This window comes from Microtus ochrogaster, unplaced genomic scaffold (assembly GCF_000317375.1).
Source record: "Microtus ochrogaster isolate Prairie Vole_2 unplaced genomic scaffold, MicOch1.0 UNK11, whole genome shotgun sequence".
Classification (NCBI taxonomy): Eukaryota; Metazoa; Chordata; class Mammalia; order Rodentia; family Cricetidae; genus Microtus; species Microtus ochrogaster.
Genome location: NW_004949109.1, coordinates 8,137,782 through 8,158,893, shown reverse-complemented (window position 1 = coordinate 8,158,893; position 21,112 = coordinate 8,137,782). Strand labels below are relative to the sequence as shown.

Genomic DNA, 21,112 nt, shown 5'->3' with positions numbered 1-21,112 from the left:
CAGGAGGGGCAGTACCAGCCCAGGTGCCCCTTCCCTTGGGGCCACTGAAAAGTAAACCACAGAGTCTCAGTTTGTAGGCAGGGGACTTCACCAGCTGCCACAATAAAGGCTGAGGGAATCTCTTTAGCAGGCTCTCTATAGCCACTTTTGAACCAGAGTGGGAGACTGCCCTGCTCCCCTCAGAAGTCATTATGTGAGAAACAGAACTTTTCATGCCCCTCTGATCGGTTAACAGCATATTGTCTCGACACTAAACCTAATTTCATATAGGGGAGCCATCCCACTTATGCCGAGTGGCTCTAACATTTATGATGGGCACAAGGAACTTTTAGACCCAAACTGACTATCACTTTCACAACACTAGGGCATAACATTTCATTTCGGGTGTCCGTAATTGTGCTCAATAAGAAAGAATATCCTTTTACACCAGAGAGCCAAGGAAAAGGGAGAACCCAGCACGTCCATTCCAGACGCCTAGAGGAGCCCTTCCTGTTTGGGGAGTAGACGCTGAATCGTCATAGGGAAACATACCTGGACTGAGACATTGCCCCTCTGTGAGAACATCTCCCAGGGTGACAGACAAAAACTGGTACTTGGGTCTCTGCCAGCACCAGTACCGTTTCTTCTTGGTCACCAGACCCAGGAGCTGCAGCTTGTCACAGTCATTCAAGTGTGAGACGGAGATTAGGTCTCCTCCGTCATCAACTTCTTTAAGGAAATTCCGAGTCGCTTTGGCGAACATTCTGTCAGGTTCAGGTTACCTAAAAAAATATGTTAGCAAAGAGTCAAATATGGAGTTATTTTGTGTCATTTTTTTCCTAAAATTATATTTCTCTATAGCTATTATAGCTGGTATGAAAGAGTGTAACCTCTCTGAGAAACTATCTATTGGGAGTTCAGTTGAGGATACTGCAATCAAATTGAATAAGGGGGAAATCTCAGAGATATTGGAAAATAGTATGTTTTAGTCAGGATAGGCTAGGTTATACTTCCAAAAACAAGCAACCCTGAAATCCCAATGGCTTACAGCCCTGGGGGATGCGATCCCTTTGGGGTCGAATGACCCTTTCACTGGGGTCATTGAAGACCATCAGCAAACACGAGCATTTACATGATAATTTATAGTAGCAAAATTGTAGTTATGAAGTAGCAATGAAAATAGCTTCATGGCTGGGGTCACCACAACACGAGGAGCTGTATTAAAGGGTCATAGCACTAAAAAAGTTGAGAACCAACAGCTTACAGCTATAAAAGTCTATTTGTTAAGCTGGGCTTGGTGGTACACATCCATAATCCTATGGGGCAGAGGTGGGAGAGTTAACACAGCTCTTGGGCAGCTTTGTCCGCATAGTGGGCTCCAGGCCTAGAGCCCATCCCAGACAGGAATTACTTGTTGCTTATACTGCAGGTCAATAAAGATGGAACAGGAAAGGTCTAGGTTTTTTTTTGTTTTTTTTTTTTGAGAGGATTTTTTGTTTGTTTTGTGTGTGTGTGTGTGTGTGTGTGTGTGTGTGTGTGTGTGTGTGTGTGTGTTTTGAGACAGGGTCTCATTTTTTTAACTTATGATGGCCTAGAACTTATTACGTAGCACAGGCTGGTCTTGAACTCTAAACAATCTTCCTGCCTCGGCCTCCCAAACACTGGTGTTACAGGAGTAAGTCACCCAGCACCTGACTGAGAGTTTTCTTTGTTTTGGACAGAGGATTAAAGGAGAAACTATCATCCTGAACATTATAAACCATTATACAAGATAAAAGAGAATTCTAGAAGGCCTCACATTAGCAATTAAACACTCTGGCACAAAGGTACCCATGGCTTGTTTGCTTATTGCTTAGAATGTGTCAAAATGCAGCTTTAACCAACCTTGAGAGTTGAGAATGCAACCCTACCAAGAACCCGCAAGGCACAGACCTAGGAATATTTGTTGTCGTAATGACTTCCAAACATTGAATAACAACAGATTGGAGATATTAAAAAATAATTGCATTGTATTGAACATGTGCAGACTTCCCCTCCAAACAATGCTGTAAAAAGCAAAAGACCAATTGTATAAACAATATACAGGTGACAACTATACCAGATGCCATGTGTGGGAGGTACACAAACTGCACTGTGTTGTAGGAGGAGGGCTGGCTAAGGAAGGTGGTCCCACATTGCCAAGTCTGGCACGGCTTGGTCCTGGAAACCTGCCTCAGTCATTGAGGAAATGGATAGACACACAGACACATGTACAGAAAATCTGGGATCAGGTGGGTTCTGCTCTCTGGTGGAGCAGCGCCTTCTACAAGAGCAATCTGAAAACTCGGAATAGTTATTTTATATATCTGAAATTCAAATCAAGGGGGCTGCTGCATTGTTTACAGCTGAATAAGAAGATGGATTTCGGCAGTCTTGGGCAGGAGGGCTCAGGAGGGAAGCAGTCTCAGGCTGTGGTCATCTGGGAAGAGGAAGCTGTGGTTGCTAGCCTTCGCACACACTGCCAGTTTTTGCACTTGGCAGAAGAGGGCTTTGCCATTTCCCTCTGAGCCTTGGAGGCTTTCCCCTCCCCATAGGTCTGAGGCATCAGGGTCCTTGATGTGGCTGTGCCCGAGTCAACAATACACACACATTGAGAACGTCACCCTCTCCTTAAACATTCGTTTAGGGCTTCCTCCATTTCCCTTCAGTGGTGCTTAGGGGCCACCGCAGTTCTGCAAAAAGTCAGATAAATTTTTCTCTACCTTGTGTGATTGTCCCGGCTCAGAAATAAATACTAGATAGTTATAAATGTTTAACCCAGAAATAAAAGTATCGTTACACTTCAGCTGGAGGGGGAAAGGAACCCCAGGATATAAAGGGGAAGTAGCATGTTCAGTGGAGTATAGGCTAGTGAGTGGGCTGACTTTCTGGAGGAATGCCCTCAGTCACACCAACCTCACACCAGCACCAGAGAAAATTAGTAGTAAGCCGTGTTTCTTTGAAGAAAATAAAACCGTAACAATGGTAGGAGGTGCAGAGAAATATTTTCGTGATGGTAGGATAAAAGGGCATTTATAAAGGCAGATTGCAATCTGAGAGTTTGCAGTGTTTATGACAAGAGTATTATTTAAAACAACTCTTAGAACAAGATCTCCTGAATAAATTGGGAGCATGGGGACCTTGGGGGAGGGTTGGAAGGGGGGAGGGCAGAGGCAGGGAGGGGGAGCAGAGAAAAATGTAGAGCTCAATAAAAATCAATTAAAAAAAAAAAGAAAAAAAAACAACTCTTAGAGGCCAGAGAGATGGCTCGTTGTTTAAAAGTACCCCCTGGAGGTTTCTAGCACCCCTTGGAGGCTCACGCTTGTCAGGAAATTCCAGTTCAAAGGAGCATGACAGCCTCTGTGACCTCCTTACACACTGCACATACCTGACCCACAGACGTACTCTGCAAACACAGCATCCTATATAAAATAAAAATACACACTAAAAATAAACTTTTAAAAACCAAGTACTTGGGTAGAAGAAGCACCCAAAACTCTTAGAAGTTACAACACATTAATAGAATATATATGTGTGTGTGTGTGTGTGTGTGTGTGTGTGCAGATTTCAAGAAACATATTTAATATTTAACACCACATATTTAATACCACACAAAAACAAATTGAAATAACACTTTTATTTGCTTGATAATTTTATTTTTGTTTCTTTGATTTTATTTGGGCTCTTTTGAAGTTGGGCATGTAACATCCTAGGTTAGCCTCAAACTCATAATCCTGGGACTCATCCTCCCTAGGACAGTGATTCCCACTGTGTGCCATCATGACCAGCGGAAATGGCTTCTTAAGACTAACTACAAACAAGTATAAGTGTCGACTGGGCAAGAACTAGTGTCTGTCTGTATTCTTGTCCTGGACCTTGGCCAATCACCCGGTCCCACAGCACTCCTGGAGTTCAAGGGCTGGGTGTGGTCCCGGACTTTACCCTGTGTGACTCACTTTCCTCAGCGCGCATCACCTCTGGGGTTTCAGAAACATCTCCCTCCCCTCCTTGTTCTCCTCAGCACCTTCTCCTTGGTTCCTATGAAGCAGTGGCTGCTTCTGCCTGTTCTTGTATATCCCAGAGTAAAAAGAAACATTCGAAGAGAAGCACAGTTCCTGTCTGAAGAACGGGCTGCGCACGCGATGACTAAGGAGCTTTCCTTCAATGGAGCATTCATTATTCATTTGTTATTCAATAAATTCAAGCTGTTATTGGAGTCATTCATTAAGAATTTTTGCATACACACTAGGTTCTGGGTTGAAGCACTCAAAAAAGCATTAGGTTGATGCTGGGTTTGGTGACTCATGCCTAGAATCCAAGCACTCGAGTAAGCTGGGAAGACAGTTGTGAGTTCTAGACCAGTAGGCTAGAGACACACACACACACACACACACACACACACACACACACACACACACACACCACTTTATGGTAACTGTTGGTAGATCATGGTGGAGAGTGAGCAACAAAAAATCCTGTCCATTCGAGTGGACAAGGGCCCCACTGTGCTAGTGGCATCTAGGTTGCACTTTGCAGCCAAGGAGAATCAGCAAGGATAAGTCAGTCTGTAGTGACAGAGAAGCATTTACAGAAGCAGGGGTAAGGGAAACCGGGAAAGCAAGGCAGGCTATGGGCATGTGTCTGGTGTCGTGTCTATGCCGATGCTCTGCAGCCACCTCACTGAAGGACTGAGGATACTTACTAAGCTTTGTGATTGACCAGTGTTGAAAGACAGGGTTCCAGAATGGGGAAATGACAGGAGCAGCCTGACAAGGCCCCTGGACCAGAGACTGAAGGTCCATATACCACTGCGGGAGTGTCTGATGAGCAAGAGCTACGAAAGGGTGTGACCAGAGAGCAAAGGTGATCAGCACAGCCACTTGGGTCTTCTAAAAAAAAAAAAAAGCGGGGCAGAAGCAGGTAAAGGTGCTTGCTGCCAAATCCAATGACCTGAGTTTGATCCCAAGATCCACAGAGTGGAAGGAGGGAACTGACACCTACATGTTCTCTTCTTGCCTTCACAGCTGCACGTGTGTGTGTGTGTGTGTGTGCGCGCACACACACACACAAATACATAAATGTAAGCAGGGAGTGGGTAGGAGAGAAACAGGCTAGAAACAGAGGCAAGCCTGTGATGCTCTAAACTCAGTATCCTCCAGCAGAAAGATGCAGGTTTGATGGATTCCCTCGAACTCTGGTTGGCTGCCCAGTGATGATAGGAGACCCACTAGGATGCTGTCCAGACGGTCCAGGCAGGTGGCGGGTGATGAAATAGCTCAGCCAGTTACGAAGAGAGGGATTCAGGAAATTGAGGGCAGCAACTGCCACAACTGTCTGAGGGACAAGGCGCAGGATTTCTAACTTTGAACAAAACTGGGCCTCCCTTTTGGCGCGTGAAGACTCATCAGGATGGTAGAGCAGGCTGTTTAAGTTTGCCCTTGCTGTTGGGATCATACTGTTTACAGGCTCTAGATTCTTTTCTGAGGCAAGCAAAATGGGAGTTCACAAACCCATCTTCACATCAAAAGGGCTTCTATGGCAGTGATGTCAAGCTCACTGTTAATAACAACAACAGCAACAATAACAACAGCAGCAGCAACAACAATAACAACAACAAAATGGAGTCCAGGGGCTGCGCCCCAGAGGGACCAGAGGGTGAAGAAAGGGTGCTTTAACTTCATTTTTAGTGGGACTTTTTCGTTTCATCTAACACCAAACCTGGCCAATTGCCTTCTTGACAGAGTAAGTTGCTGGGGGAGTTACTGGGAGCCGGTTGCTCTGAGGGCTTCTCTTAGACTCAGGCTTGGCCACTCACAGGATTTTGTGAAGATGGTCTCCTGGGGAAGCTAAGGCTAACACTTTCTTTTCTGTTACATGTGGGTATAATTTACAAGGCACGAAAATCTACACTCCCCAAAATGCTGAACACTCTGAACCATGCTAAACATTCCTGACCATGCTCTCATCTTCTTTGCACTTTACGTCCCTTTGCCCACCATTATCTCTGTGTTTCCTTATAGAAACAAATTTAAAAGTCTGTGGACCCCTCCACATGCGTTCTTCTAATATAGTGATATAACCTATAGACTGTGTCACATGAGCACCTTCTGACTTATAGTTGCTTACCACTCCTTTCCTGAGTGTATTGCTGCTTGTAGGCCCTGTCGTATATGGGTCATCACTTGTGTTTTTTCCTGCTGTTTTAAAATTACTGCCACCCACATGTGGTGGCTCAATATTGTAATCCCAGTACTATGAAGGCTAAAATGGGAGGATTGTCATGAGTTTGAGGTTAGCCTGGGCTAATCGTGAGTTCCAGGCCAGTCTAGACTATAGAGAAACTGTATCAAAAAGCAAATAACCAAACAAGATACCACTAAATACTCTTTCATAGACAGATGACTGGATTGGGAGGTTAGAGACCTAGAAAAGAAATTGTTCGTCAATGGGTAGGTACCCTTGTGACTCTGGATCTTCTTTCCTTCTGCAGTCCAAGTAACAATGCACCTGCTTTACAGACGCCTGCTAAGATGTTACCGTGTCTGTATTAGCAATGATAGCCTCAAACTTTAGAATCTTTGTCTGTCCTGGAGGTGAGAAATTGAATCTCAGTATAGATATAGTTTGCATTATCTCAATACAAAGGAAAGCGAAGATCTGTTATTTTGTTACAAGCCTTTAAAAACATTTCTCTCTTTTATTAAAAAAGCTGTTGGCTTTTCTATTGTTTGCTTTTTAGTTTATGTGTATGGGTGTTTTCCCTGCATGACTGTGCACCATGTTTGTACCCAGTAAGGCTAAAAGGTTCCCCTAGAACCGTAGTTACCAAAGGTTTTCAGCAGCTATGTGGGTACTGGGGCTGGAACCCAGGTCCTTTAGAAGAGTAACCAGTGTTCTTATCCCCTGAGCTACCTTTCTAGCCAGTTGTTTTCTTTATATCTAGGATTTTTTTGTTTGATTTCATTATTGTAGTTTTTAAATATTATTTTATTTTTAAGTGAGATGTGTTTGCATGTGCCTGTTTGTACACCATGTGAGTACAGAAGGCCTTGGAAACCATGACAAGCCTTCAGCTTCCCTGGAGCAGGAGCCTCAGGCAGCTGTGAGTCAGCTGGTGTGGGGCCTCAGAACCAACCCAGGTCTTATGGAAGAACACTGGGCACTCTTAACCACTGAGACATCTCTCTAGCTTGCTGTGAAACAGGGTCTCACACTGAAACCCAACTTGGCTTGAAACATGCCACAAACTCCCAGCAATCCTCTTGCCTCTGCCCCTCCAGAGCTGACATCACCGGCAGGAGCTACCATGACCAGTTACGGGAGTTTTGTTGTTGTTCTTAATGATTTTGAGACAGGGTCTCAATATGTTCAGCAGACTGGCCCCAAATTCACCATCCTCATGGCTCTGCCTCCCAAATGTTGAGACTACAGGTGTGTGTCATCATGCCTAGCATGAAAACTTTCGCTATAAACAGAGGCATCATCCAAAATACAGACTAGAAATTTAACACGCTCAAGTTTATGTCGTGCCATTAGGTGGTACCACATTGCCACCATCATCTCAGTCACCTGAGGTAGCTGACTAGTCAACAAAGATCTCACATGCCCAGGTGTTCATAAGCAAAGGAAACTGTGGGGCTCGGCCACTTTGTGGGCTGCATATCAGGTAGTTACATTATGATTCATAGCAGTAGCAAAATTAGAGTTATGAAGTAGTGACAAAAATAATTCTATGGTTGGGGTCACCACAACATGAGGAACTGTGTTAAAGGGTCCCAGAATTAGGAAGTGTTTATTTTGAAATTCACCAAGAAAAATAGTTCTACTATTTTGGCTGAATTTAAGCAAGCTTTTTTTTTTAAAAAAAAAAAAAAGATTTTTATTTAGTATGTATACAGTGTTCTGTCTGCATATATGCCTACTTGCCAGAGAGGGCACCAGATCTCATTATGGATGGTTGTGAGCCACCATGGGGTTTCTGGGAATTGAACTCAGGACCTCAGGAATAGCAGTCAGTGCTCTTAACCTCTGAGCCATCTCTCCAGCCCCTAAGCAAGCTTTTATTAAAATTTTAAATGCCGATCAAGATGGAACTTGGTCAGGACCATCACCTGGAAACATTCCAGGTAAGTGGCCCCAAAACACATATTGGCAGAGCTTATATTGTCAAAACCCATAGGCCACTGTCCTTTCCCATGAGGCTTTGATGTTATTTTCTAAAAACTCCAATTCCCAGAATCCCAGGAAGTCAGCTGATCCTTGGGCAGCTGGGGCTTACAGGTTAACTTCAGGTCTAACAGGAGTTTGGGAACCACTGATCTAGAACGCCATTCAAGAACCCCACATTGCCCAATGCACAGAAACACAGTCAAGTCTCAACTAAAGCCAGACTTTAAATTTAATTTCCTGGAATGCTTCACCTTGGAAGTCCCTGACTCAGGCCATGCAAATAAAAAGCACTGAGCTGCCAGGTGTGGCAGCTCCTGCACACCTGCCCGGAGCTTAAGAATGATAGTAGCAAACTTTTCTTCACCTGCCTGTCTGGCTGCCCTCCCAGCCAAGGCAGATTAGAGCATAGGCACTCTGCGGATGTGGTTAAGGACAGAGAAGAACTCCTTGGAAAAGAAGAAAGCAAGGCAACATTCAGAGTTAGCACAGAATTTGGCCACCTGAGGCCACTGACTCTTGGGAACAAGGAACCTTGAAAGGAACAGCTAAGGTGGCAATGGCTGCATGAGGAACCACCACACCACACCATACCAGTGGGTGTGTTCCAGTCTTGGGCACACTTGGTCTTGCATTTTGGGGACCCTGTTCTTTCCCACTTCCTACTTAAGCTTCTTTTTCCTTCTCTTCTGTTTCTTGCTTTGTTTTGAGAGAAAACATTTGAGGCTGGCCTTGCACTCTATGGTCTCCTGTCTCTGATTCCCAAAGGTGGGAAGAGGGTTCTTCTTCTGGTCTTTCCACAGAAGTCCTGGAGGTCTTGGGAAGAGACCACAGCATCAAATACAGCAAAAAAAAAAAAAAGAGCAGGGTCAACACGTGTTGGGTTCCTGCTCTCTGCCAGGTGCCGAGCGGGATGCTTTTTGTTTCCTCATTTACTCTCCAAAACAAACTCCCCGAAGCAAACATTTTACATATACTGCAGATGTGGAGACTGAAGTTCACAAATGTTAAGTAATTTTCCGAAGATCTTGACAAACAGACACATGTAAAGCAAGCTCGGTACTATAGCCCGGTACTTCTAAGAGCTGGGCTTGCATTCCCCTGCTGGTCGTGAACAGGGTCACGGGATAGCCACATGAACTGAGGCTATTGTGATCACAAATTACGGCAAAAAACATGAACCCTCTGGCACCATGTCCAACTACAGACCAAGCACAAATGCTCTCCTAGCCACGGAAGGGCCAATACCACCTTCCTCCCCATCATGCCTGTGACTGAGGCTACTTCTCGACCAGTCCCAACTGTGGCCTAGGTCTGGCGGGCTGTCCATTTAGCAGTGATTGGTGAAGAGACGCAATCAGAATTGTTTCCCACTTCCAGCCTCTCCTCCAGAGCAGACTTCCCTCTGAGGTCCCTGGCAAGCCACATTCCCCCTTGCAGCAAGGAGCAATGAAACCCAGCAGGTCCAAATCCCAGTAGCTTTGCCTAGGCGACCTTGGATGTCTGCCCAGAGAATTCGTACTGAGCCAAGAAGCTCTCTTAAGTCCAGAGCAGGTGCTTCTGACCACTCTGCCCTGCTGATCCCTGGTCAGCTTCTTTAATTTAGCTTCATATGGTTCGTTTGGTAAAGACAGCGTTTGTGGAAAGGCCAACGTCAGTTATGGTGGAGACAAAGCTGTTGCCTTGAAAAACAAACGTGTGTGAAATAAACAAACGGTGGTCAGAGGACGGGTGGTTAAAGCTTGAAAGGCAGCAGCGCTCCAGGACAGAGTGGAGGAACATAAAAGACTCTATGGGACAGAGGGAGACGGGTGTGGTGTCCAGCCTGTAACCAGGGGACTCAGAACTAGAAAGGCTGACACAGGAGTCCAGCCTGGCCTTCATAGAGAGATGATAGCTTTAAAAAAAAAATGTCTTAATTACTTTCCAAAGTAAAAGCAGATGTGGTTGGCAGCACACACCTGTAATGCCACCACCCCACTCAGGGAGAGGCAGCAGGATCACAGTATTCAAGAGCAGACCAGGTTGCCAGGACTCATAAAGAGGGGACTTCTTGAGCGAGTGTCCGGAGTTCAAAAAGAAGGAGAATGTCCTGTGGAGAGCATAGAGCATCCTCTCTGAGCAGGCCATCCTGGAGTCCAGACACCTGGGCAGGCTGTCTGGGTCATTTTCTCTCTCGGATCTATTCAGGAGTCCGGGCCCAGCAGCTCCCGGAAGCTTTTCTTTGTAAGAAGTACTTGTGGGTGACAGATGTTGAAGACGATTCATTTTATTGTACATCTAGATGCTGTTCCTCTAAGCTTTCAGCTCTTTTCCTTCAACTCCCAACTCTGCCTGGGGCGTGGCAGCTCAGGCCCAGCTGTCACAACACATCCTTCCCCACTTCTCTCCAGGTCCTATTCAGACCCCCAGTGAGTGGGTAGCGGTTTGACTGACTGTTTTTTGTTCTGGCTCCAGCAAAGCCCTGAAGCTGCTCCAGGTCTTTCCCTGACCGGTGCAGATGAAAAGGACCCCTCCCCAAACCCCCATTCAGGGTTGAGACAAAAGGGTCTCAATGTGGAGGTTGGATTCAGTTACCCCAGGCCAGGCCTAATGGAAGCCTGCTTCTGCCCGCCTTTGGCCTTTCCTCCCGTACATGTACACGCCTGAATCCTAGACACCACAGACCAGAAGACAAAGGATGGATACGTGGGGATGCGGTCGGGACATGATGAGGTGGGGGTGCCAGAGAGCACCAGCTGCACTTGCCACCTTCCAGGACTACCTGAGTGGCCAGGAGCTTGCTGGGAGGAGGCAAGGATGGGATGGAGACCAGGGCGGAATGGGACCAGGGCAGGACAGAGCAGTTGCCGCGGTTGGAGAGTGGGAAAGAAAGAGCGGGCGACTATCCCCCAATCGCCGACTTAGGTAGGAAGCAAGGGGGTCCCCAAGGAAAAGGGGCGCTGACAGTTTGCCCCAGGCCGGGACGCCACGAAGGGCGGGGGGTTGGGGGGAGAGGAGCACAGGCGGAGCCCGCAGCTCGCACCCGCAGTCACTTACCCGCACGCGCGCTGCCGCTCGGTCCTGCACGTGCTCGGTTCCTGCAGGCGCGTTCCCGTTCCTGGGACACACGGGGAGAGGAGTAGGGCGGGCCTGGACCTTTGTTCAGTCTTGCCCCAGGGAGCCTCAGCTGGGCCACGAGCAAGCTAAGAGAGCAAAGAGACCGCGCCGGAGGCGGGGCTGGACCTGGGACTCAGGGACTCTGGCAGAAGAAGCAAAGGAGTTCCAGGCAGCACGGGAGGCTGCTGCTGACAGGACACTGCCTCTCTTCCTTCCGGGGACACCAAGGAGGTGGCCAACTTCCCAGGTTAGCCTTTGGCTGAAGCATCTGCTTCAGAGGAGGGAGGAGGCCAGCTGGCCATAGATGCTTCATACCCCCATCCACCCCCCACCACCTTCCCCTCACCCCTCCTTTGAGGCTGTTTCTGGTTCACAGAGCCTGTCATGTCACCATGACACAGCTAACACAGTGGCTTTCCAGTTCATCCAGGGAACTCAGTTGTGGGCCTTAGGAACGAACCCTTGCCCTTGCTTGGAGCTTGGTGTTGTGAGTACCTACATCCCAGCGAGGGTAAGCTCCCTGAAGGAGAACCAAACCTCTGTCACCCACAGGTGCTTGGTAAATCAAGGCAGGGGATTGGAACAGAACGCTGTGTCCTCTGAGCCAATCTATAAGATGTTCTTTCCTGTACGATGAACAGGTGAAAAGAAAATCCTCCCCGTGACCCCCATCCCTGGATTTACACTCACAGAGGGTAGAGCCTTTTGTGGCTGCCCCAGTGGGGAAGAGCCCTGCAGGCGGCTACAGAGGCGGACACTCCATTGCTCACCTCACTACAAAGCCTGACCTAACTATTCACACTACTAAGGACCTCAGGGACCCTCTGTAGCTCCTTACATGATTCTCCCTGCATCAACTGCCATCCCTATACTACACTCGTATAACACACAACTCGTCCCTAAGTTTTCATCTCACCGAGGACAGTGACATGTTCTGCTTTGTTTGCTGTGTCCAGCTCCAAACTTGAAACTTATTGACTAGTAGATACTCAGTAAATTATGTTGGATAAGAAAATGACTGCTGAGATGGCCAGTATGGAAAGGTGACCACCTCTGAGACTGACCACCTGGCTTCAATCCCCAGAACCCACACAGTGGACTCCTACAAGTTACAGTCTGACCTTCACACGGGCGCTGATACCTGCACATGCGCCCAGACATGTGTATTAGATGTGAGTGTGTGAGTGTGTGTGTGTGTGTGTGTGTGTGTGTGTGTGTGTGAGTGAGAGAGACAGAGAGACAGAGAGACAGAGAGAAACACGGATGAACTGTCTTAATTGTTCCTCAAATGGGGCATGTGGGGATTATGGGATTGTCTTCATGAATTACCCGGTCTCAAGATCTTCTTTCCAGAAACTTAAGCCATGTAAGAGCATGAAGACTTATCGGAGCCCATGGCCTCCTGACCTGAGCAGTTAAGCTTCAGAGCATCTTCACAACCATTCAGGGCCCATCCTGAAGGGCCCGGTTCTGTTCAGCCAGCTCCGTACATGTAATTGATATGCATGAGGAAGGTGTAGACGGTGGGTCCTGGATGAGTAAGGAAGAACTGCCAGTGGTGTCCCTCTGGTCCTGTACTTTGCCAACGTGGCTAGATACGGAAAGGAAACAGAAGTCATTATTCTAGTCTGGTCAAGGGAGTTTTCAAATCTGTTATTGCTCCTTTGGTTTTGTATAATCAGACAGTGATGCTATGGCTTCAATGTGTTCCCCATAGTCTAAGTGCGTGCATATTGTTGAGAGAGGGCACTGATAAGAGATGCTTAGGACATGAAGGCTCTGCTCTCCAGATATAAGGGAGTGGCTTGGTTACCATGGAAACTGGTTCTCAAAGGAGCTTGAAACCCCCTTTCCAACCCCACCTGCCCCCTCTCTTTCCTTCTACCTTGTTTTGGGATGACTGCAAAAGAGGGTTAATTGACACAACTTGACCGTGGACTTCTTAACCTCCGGAGCTGTAAGAAATAAAATCTGGGTTCTTTATAATTAACCCGGTCTCAGGAATTCTGTTCTAGCCTCACAAATACAAGTAAGAGACTTGTCAAGGTAATTGTTAACCCAACTATTTCCCCATGGCCAGGGGCACCAACCTTTGAGCAGCTCTCATGACAGCGTTCAAGCGGTCCCCACCCTGATGGCTCATCCTCTAACTGGGTCACCACTTGAGACTGAAGCAATGGTTACTCCGTGCCTTCACATTTCCCCCTCTTTCTACCCTGTGCAGTGGCTTGTCATTAAATACCAGAGGGGGCACAGGGACTAATGTAGAAATGGCCCTTTCTAGGCGCTGACTCTAGGTGTGGTTGTGAGTACTTTACATGGAAAGACAACCTTATCTAACACTCATAACCTCTTTGGGGTTCCAGTTAAACAAGGGGATTGAGACAAACCAGAAAGTGATGGTGAAGAGTTTAACCCAAGCACAGAGCATAGCATACAGAACATGGGTCCTGGGAACCAAACACTGGTCTTCTGCAAGAACTCTGAACCTAGAACCATATCTCCAGCCCCATATTTTAATTTTTCATCACACCTGTATTCCTTGTTATTGCTAAATAGAATATTTTAAAGATTTCAGATGTAATAATCAAAACAAAATAGGATTCTAATTTCAGACCCTCATCAGTATGTTCCATTAGGAAGAAGGGGTGTGGGAACGCTCCCTGGAGATAAGTTGGGTTGCTTATTGTTGGCAAATACTTGCTTCTCAGAAGATTCGTCACATAGCTGTTTCCAGTTGTAGATCTTGCTCAATGCTCTGCTATTCACTGCGTGTTCCCTGCTCTATCCCAGAGTAAGCTCATGTCTCCATTATCAATGGCTTCATGACAAGCTGGTCCTAAAGTGTAGCTTAAATCATTTTCTTATCCCTCCCAGTTTTGCAGGCTAGGACTTGGGGCAGAGCAGCTACACAACCATTCAGTTCCATGTGACACTAGCTGAGGTCCCTCTAAGAACCTTAACCGCTGATGGTCAATGGCTTAGTCTGAAAGGTATAGGAGAGCTTCACCGATATGTAATCCCTTCAGGCTGCTGCAGCAAAATACTATGGACCTCTTGGCTTATAAACAACAGAAGTTGTTTCTCACAGTTTGTGGTAGTCTGATGTGGAAGAGTCTTCTGTTTTGAGTTGATTTCATTGGTTAAAAAAGAAACTGCCTTGGCCCTTGATAGGATGGAAAATTAGGTAGGTGGAGTAAACAGAACAGAATGCTGGGAAGAAGGGAAGTTAGGCAGACTCCATGCTGCTCCTCTCCAGGGCAGACGTGATGAAGCTCTGGCCCAAGATGGACATAGGCTAGAATCTTTCCCGGTAAGCTACTGCCTCGTGATGCTACACAGATTATTAGAAATGGGTTAGTCGAGATGTGAAAGTTAGCCAAGAAGAGGCTCGATATAATGGGCCAGGCAGTGTTTAAAAGAATACAGTCTCCGTGTAATTATTTCGGGGCATAAGCTAGCCAGGAGCCAGGTGGCAGGAATGCAACCCACAGCTCTTGCTACAGTAGTCTACCACCGAGGGACTGGCAGGTTCTGGGCCGACTAAGAACACTGCATGGTTCTTAGATAGGCTGTCACATGTAGAAAGTAGCACTGTTGGGTAGACTCACCTCTCAAACCTCCACCTCCTCATTCTATCACAGGCTGATTAATCTTAGGCATGTGAATGCATGTGGATTTTGGAGGAATACAATTAATTTACATTCTGCCTCTCCATTAGGGATATTGCAATGACCTTCCATAAAGTTTCAGCTTTTGTTTACATTAAACACACAAGGAAAATTCCTGTTTTTAACTTTTGTTCATGTGCAAACAAATATCAGCACCGAAGAAACTTGTATTGAAGACCAGTAGTCATCCAGCAGATGTTGGATTTACAGAAATGTTCCAAAAAATATAACTCAGAGCCATGCAAACTTCCCTTGCCCTATTATTATTAGCAGTAGTTGTGTTCCGTACTGAAGTTGTCTATATCCAGCACTTATGATTTGGGAAGGCCAGGTCCACCCACACAGCATCTTGTTAATGAGTGGTTGTTATGGATGTACCACAGGCTTTTGGGGAGACTAAAGATCCCCTATGCCATTTCAATTCCTAGTTAGAATTTCTACAACAAAAGCAGATTAACAAGAGAAAAAAAAACACACACAAATGCATTAGCGTGCAGCACGCTCTTTATAAAATTTAAATATAGCTGGGCGATGGTGGCGCATGCCTTTAATCCCAGCACTCAGGAGGCAGAGGCAGGTGGATCTCTGTGAGTTCGAGACCAGCCTGGTCTACAGAGCTAGTGCTAGGACAGGCTCCAAAGCCACAGAGAAACCCTGTCTCGAAAAACCAAAAAAAAAAAAAATTTAAATATAAAAAGTGTATTTGTGTGTGCCATATATATAAGTACATATATATATATATATACATATATATATATATATGGTGCATGAATGTGAAAATGCACATAATCACAGGTGAGCTTGAAGAGGTCAGAGAAGGACACGAAGAATCTTCCTCTATCACTTTCTGCCTCACTAGTCTAAGAGAGAATCTCTCACTGAGCCAGAAGTTTTAGCTGGCTGACCAGCAGGCTCCTGGGATCTGTTCCTCTCTGTTCCCTGATGCTGGGTTTATAGTCACCCAGAGTCACAGACATCTTTTTATGAGTATGCTTGAGATTCAAATTCATGTCCTCATGCTTGAATAGCCAGCACTTACTTACTGGGCCTTTTCCTTGGCCTCTGGTATATATAGCATCTTCAACAAAGAATGATAAGTCAGGAGAGAGAAGAACCAAGGCAGACCATGATAGGCTTCCAAAGGTGGGAAACATAGCGAGGTAAGCATGTTGGGGAGACCAAGTACACGAGGGTTTGCTTTCAGGTGTCTTCTTGCCAGCTCTGGGCTATGAGTGTAGAATAGTCAGTGCTAGAGAAGAACGCATATGTCCCCATTAGTTAGAAAACCAGAATAGGTGAGTTGCCTCTGTTGCTGCTTAACTGCCCTTAGTTCAAAAGTAACTATTATGACATATTTTGGCATATTTTGGCGTGGCATCCCCTAATCTCCTTTAATGCCAAGCGGTATAGTAGCACTGAGGATATGAGAGTGAACATGGGAACACGGGCTTGGCCCTCCATGTCCACAGAGCTTTGCAGTCTAAGGAGTGGGGCAGGTACGGTGCCTGGGGAACTCCAGGCTATGGAGTGTAGTGCATGGAAGAACAAAGGTAACTGCTCGTGAAAAGTATATTATATGGTAACAGCAAAATAAACCCCTACATCATAAAGACTCAAGTGCATGGTAGCTCATGATTTGCTCAGGGAATAACCTCAAGAAGTTGGGGTGGGGGAGGGTAGTTCTTCAGACGCTGGCCTATTGAAGGAAGGGCAGCTCTGACAAGAGAAGCTGCAGTGGGCATTGAGGGAGTACCTGTCAGCTCCCCGCCCCCCATGAGAGATGAATATGAGATTGACCCTTTTGTTATTTACAGAGGCCAGCAGGGAGGCTCACAGTCCCGAATAACTGCAGAGGGTGAAAAGACCAGGTGCAGGCACACGCCTTTAATTTGAGAATTTAGGATGAAAAGGCAGGTGGATCTTTGAAAATCAGAGGCCAGCCTGATCCACACAGTGAGTTCCAGTCAACCAGGGCTGTATATAGTAGGACCCGGTCTCAAATTTTTATTTGTTTACTTCCTTGCTTACTTATTAGTCTGTGAAACCAATAAAAAGACAGCAGCAAACTCGGCTACAAAATGCCTTGGAGGGCAAAGAAGCCTCAGCCACCTCTGCTTTCATGGAAACCTCATCTAGGACAGCCCAGTCAGCTGGGCTGATTTCAGTTAAAGAATACATCTTCAACTTGTATAAATTGTCTGTTTTCTAAAAAGACTGATATTTTCTTCTCTGCCTGGTTAAAGGATAGCTAAGAATGCAGAGAGACACTGGCGCTCTTGTAGGCAAGGGGGTGGCATTTTCATCTAGAACAAGTTATGACCAATAAAGCTTCCTAGCTGGGTTATAATTGGAGGGGGACAGAGGGAATTGTGTACATAGTCATTGCTTGGTAAAGTCCCTAAAAAAGCCAATTGCAATAGAAAAAGCAATTTGGCAAGGAAAAATTATTCTGGCATCTTACTCCATCCTGATTGCTTTATAAATGCACCAGTTAGATATGTCTGTTCATGCAGACAACGGAAGAGGTAATACTTCCGGGAGCTGAATACCTTTACCCGTGCACCTTGGAGCGAACGAAGAGAATTTTTGTTGTTCGTTTGTTTGTTGATTTTCTTCACTGATGGTAGATAGGGACCAATTTTTTTCTACTACCACACTTTGAATCTTCAAGTTCCTCTTTCTCCTCAAGGGGTGTACATGTAAGTTCTCAGTGAGCCTGGTTTGTCTGCGGAATGTAGGCAGCCAGGAGGAAGTGGGCAGTCAGGAACTTCCGCTTTCGAGTGGTTTTGCTCTCCACCTTCAATGGCCAATTTCCTCACACCAGAGTTAAGGAAAGCCCCCAATGTCCTCAAAAGCAAACACCGGAGCAGGAGGCTGACTGAGAGGAGGAGGCTAGGTCTGTGAGCCCCATCTCTGCCTGTTCTCTGTCTCCACACCTCAAGCCCAGTCTCCTCATCCATAGAGATGATGACACCCAACTCCCAGGGTCACTGGGGCTCCATTGCTGGGCACTTCTGGGATCCTGATAAGTAGTAACTCTGGTTATTCATGTCCATGCCCTGGATTTTCATTCAGTTTTGCAAACAGCATTGAAGATGCTGTGGGTACTGGAACAAAGCCGGGTCACCAGCCCAAACATGCCTACCACTGCGACAGGTTTGGCTGGATGCAAGGGCTGATGTTGCAGGAGCTGCGGGGCTGCATTCTGCCACCCAGGTCCCGCCACCGGCTAGCTTTACCCGAAATAACAACACACAAACTGTATTCTTTTAAACACTGCTTGTCCCATTATATCTAGCCTCTTCTCGGCTAACTCTCGCACCTGGACTAGCCCATTTCTAATAATGTGTGTAGCACTCCAAGGTGCGCTTACTGGGAAGATTCTAGCCTACATCCATCCTGGGTCAGAGTTCATTGCGTCTGCTCTGGAGAGGGGAGCATGGCCTCTGAGCTCACTTCCTCTTCCTCCCAGCATTCTGTTCTGTTTACTCCTCCCACCTATGTTTTAACCTATGAGGGCCAAGCAGTTTCTTTATTATAATTAACCAATGACCTTCCTCCATCAGGCTGAGAAAAGAACTCAGTCTTTACCAGGGAAGGAATAGCTGTGGATAAAGGGGCTTCAGTGTTCCACAAAGACCAGCCTTAGGTCTAGACCTTTCTCACAAGGCAAGAAGGCAGGCTAAAAAACCTTCTCATCTCCTCCTTCTCAACCCAAAGCCCACCCCTCAGACAATGTTTCCTCCAGGAACTAGAAATAGTCGAGATGTAAAGATTCCCTAGAGAAGTCATACTGCAACACTTACAGTAAGACATCAGTGTTGGGCTAGGGAAGTAGCTCAGTTGGTACAATGCTTGGTTGGCAGGCATAGCCCCTGGATGTCATCCTCAGCGCCAAATAAACAGTGTGGGGTGCAGGCACTTGGGTTGTGGCGGTAAAAGGATCAGGAGTTCAAGGCCAGCCTTGGCTACACATCAAATTAAAGAGCTAGTTCCAGGACAGGCTCCAAAACCACAGAGAAACCCTGTCTCAAAAAACCAAAAAAGAAAAAAAAAAATTAGAGGCTACCTTGGGCTATGGGAAACCCTGTCTCAAAACCAAAACAAGACTCCGAGGAAACGGTCCGGTGGTGTGTAAAATACTTGATGAGCAGATGTGAGGACCGGCATTCAGACTCCCAGCACCCACCAGAAGGCCGGACAGAACACAGCCACCTCCTGAGCCCAGCTCCAGGCTCCCAGCTCCAGGCTGCCCCAATAAATGAAGTGGGGTGCACCCCCATGTAAATGCAAGGTCAGCCTGAACTATATAGCAAGTTCCTAGGTTTTAGGGCTTAAGAGGAGACCCTGGCTTAAAAGAACAAAACAGAACAACAAAACAACAGCGACAAAAGCAATGATGGAATCTGGTATAATTGATTCTAGGATTTGAGGATTTGAACTCAGGCCAGAGTCGGTATTTGAACTTTTGACCCCTGCCTGATAGGTATATTTGGATGAGTCAAACATCCAAATACCAACTTCAGTCCCCACCAGCCTTTCACTTTCAGCTGATTAAGATCCGCCTGTTCAAAACAGGGTCTTCTTTCTCTTTGATTGTTGTGCACAGTTATTTTGTTTTTAAGACTGGATCTTCCTGGGGTGCCCAAATTGGACCCCACTTCTGTATATGGCCAAGGCTAGCCCTGGACTCTTGTGTTCCTACATCAGCATACTGAACGGTGGAGCCACAAGCCTGCAGAACCTTACCCAGCTCTTCAGTCCTACGAAGTTCTGATAGTGACTCCTAAAGCATCGGGTGTGGTTCAGTCACGTGATTCATTGTCCCATCTTGATATGGAAGGACAGTATTTTGATTGGGCTGATAGCACGTTTCTGGCCACAGCCGTCAGGAGGATCAAGAGTTCAAGGCTAGCCTGTACTATAGCAAGATGCTCTCCCCCAAACAAACGAAACAGCAAATACAAAACAAAATACTAGCCAATCAATGTGGTAGACAGACAGACAAAATAAACAAGAATAGGCAACCGAACAACCAAAGAAAATGTTTTTATGAATTCTAGACACTGGGTTTTCCGTATTTCTGTAACAGTATGAAGAATAGCATGGCTTTTGAGGGCGTTCCAAGAGAAGGCATTCTAAGCATTTCCTTTTATGTTTCCGGGATGGCTCCACTGTTTCTTGTGAATTGCTGTAAACTACAATCATACTAAAATTTAAAATCTGGGATAAAATTACACTCAAAATCTTTCATTATCCAATATCTGCAATAACCTAAAGCCTTTTCCTACAACACAGTTTAGAACCAGCTTCCTCTTTTATAACTTGTTTGATAATTCCCTATTATTAGGCAGTCTAGAAAAAGTGTTTTCTGTGGCTCCCAGACAGGCTTATATGATCCTTTATCAAATGCCATCTGCCTTTGCTCTATTAATGTTTTATTAAGGACCATCTGGTTGTCGCTACAAATCATATAGACTCTTCGCTGAGTTTGTATGGCCATCAATAAATTGTAAGTTTTATTATTAGCAAGAGAACTTAAGCTGAGTAGCAGAATGAGTGGAGGACCAAGAGACCCATGTCCCCAGCCTGTCCCTGGTAGTTGTGTAGCCAGCACAAACCCTTGCCTGTCTGGGCAACGTCTCAAAATAGAAGGCCGAACCCGCAGCTCAGGCAGGGGATGCTCTTGGGAAGGCTGGGCTGCTGGGCTGAACTGGTGAATAGACATGGGGAAGGGGAACAGCCTCAGGTGGAGCATTACATACTGGAAACCCACTGGAGAGGTGAGTCCACTTCATTGGGGAGGGATAATAGGATGGTATGGGGCAAGGTTTAGGTATTTTTTTTAAAAACCATTTCTTTTTTACTTCTCTTTTTTACAACCCAGGCTGACTTCACATTTGCTGTAACTTCTGATTCTCCTGCCTCCGCCTTCCAAGAACTACTATGATAGTCTCTGCCAGCATGCCCAGGTTAGATCTTTGCTCTACAGTGTAGAGTCTTGACCATCTTCCTCCCCTTCTTGGTCTTAGCACTGCAGTCCTTGGAGACCACACAGCTCAATCTGGCTAGTAGACTGTCTTTTCAGTGGGTGAAACACATACTCCCTTTCCCCTCTCTCTTTCTCTTCTCCCCTCTTCCTCTCCCCCCCATTGTGTGTGTGTGTGTGTGTGTGTGTG

At 46.2% G+C, this 21,112-nt stretch overlaps 1 protein-coding gene across 2 annotated transcripts in view; it reads right to left on the bottom strand.

The window, feature by feature from the left end:
* Gsdme (gasdermin E) overlaps positions 1 to 11,325 on the bottom strand; it is a 61,228-nt gene extending 49,903 nt beyond the window's left edge. For both annotated transcript variants that reach the window (XM_005366618.2, XM_026788980.1), the window contains exons 1-2: positions 11,203 to 11,325; positions 532 to 761 (exon numbers count right to left, since the gene is read on the bottom strand). In XM_005366618.2, coding sequence (XP_005366675.2) covers positions 532 to 742 — 211 coding nt within the window. In that variant the 5' untranslated portion in view covers positions 743 to 761; positions 11,203 to 11,325. The remainder of the gene's footprint in view (positions 1 to 531; positions 762 to 11,202) is intronic.
* Between the last annotated feature and the right edge of the window lie 9,787 nt (positions 11,326 to 21,112).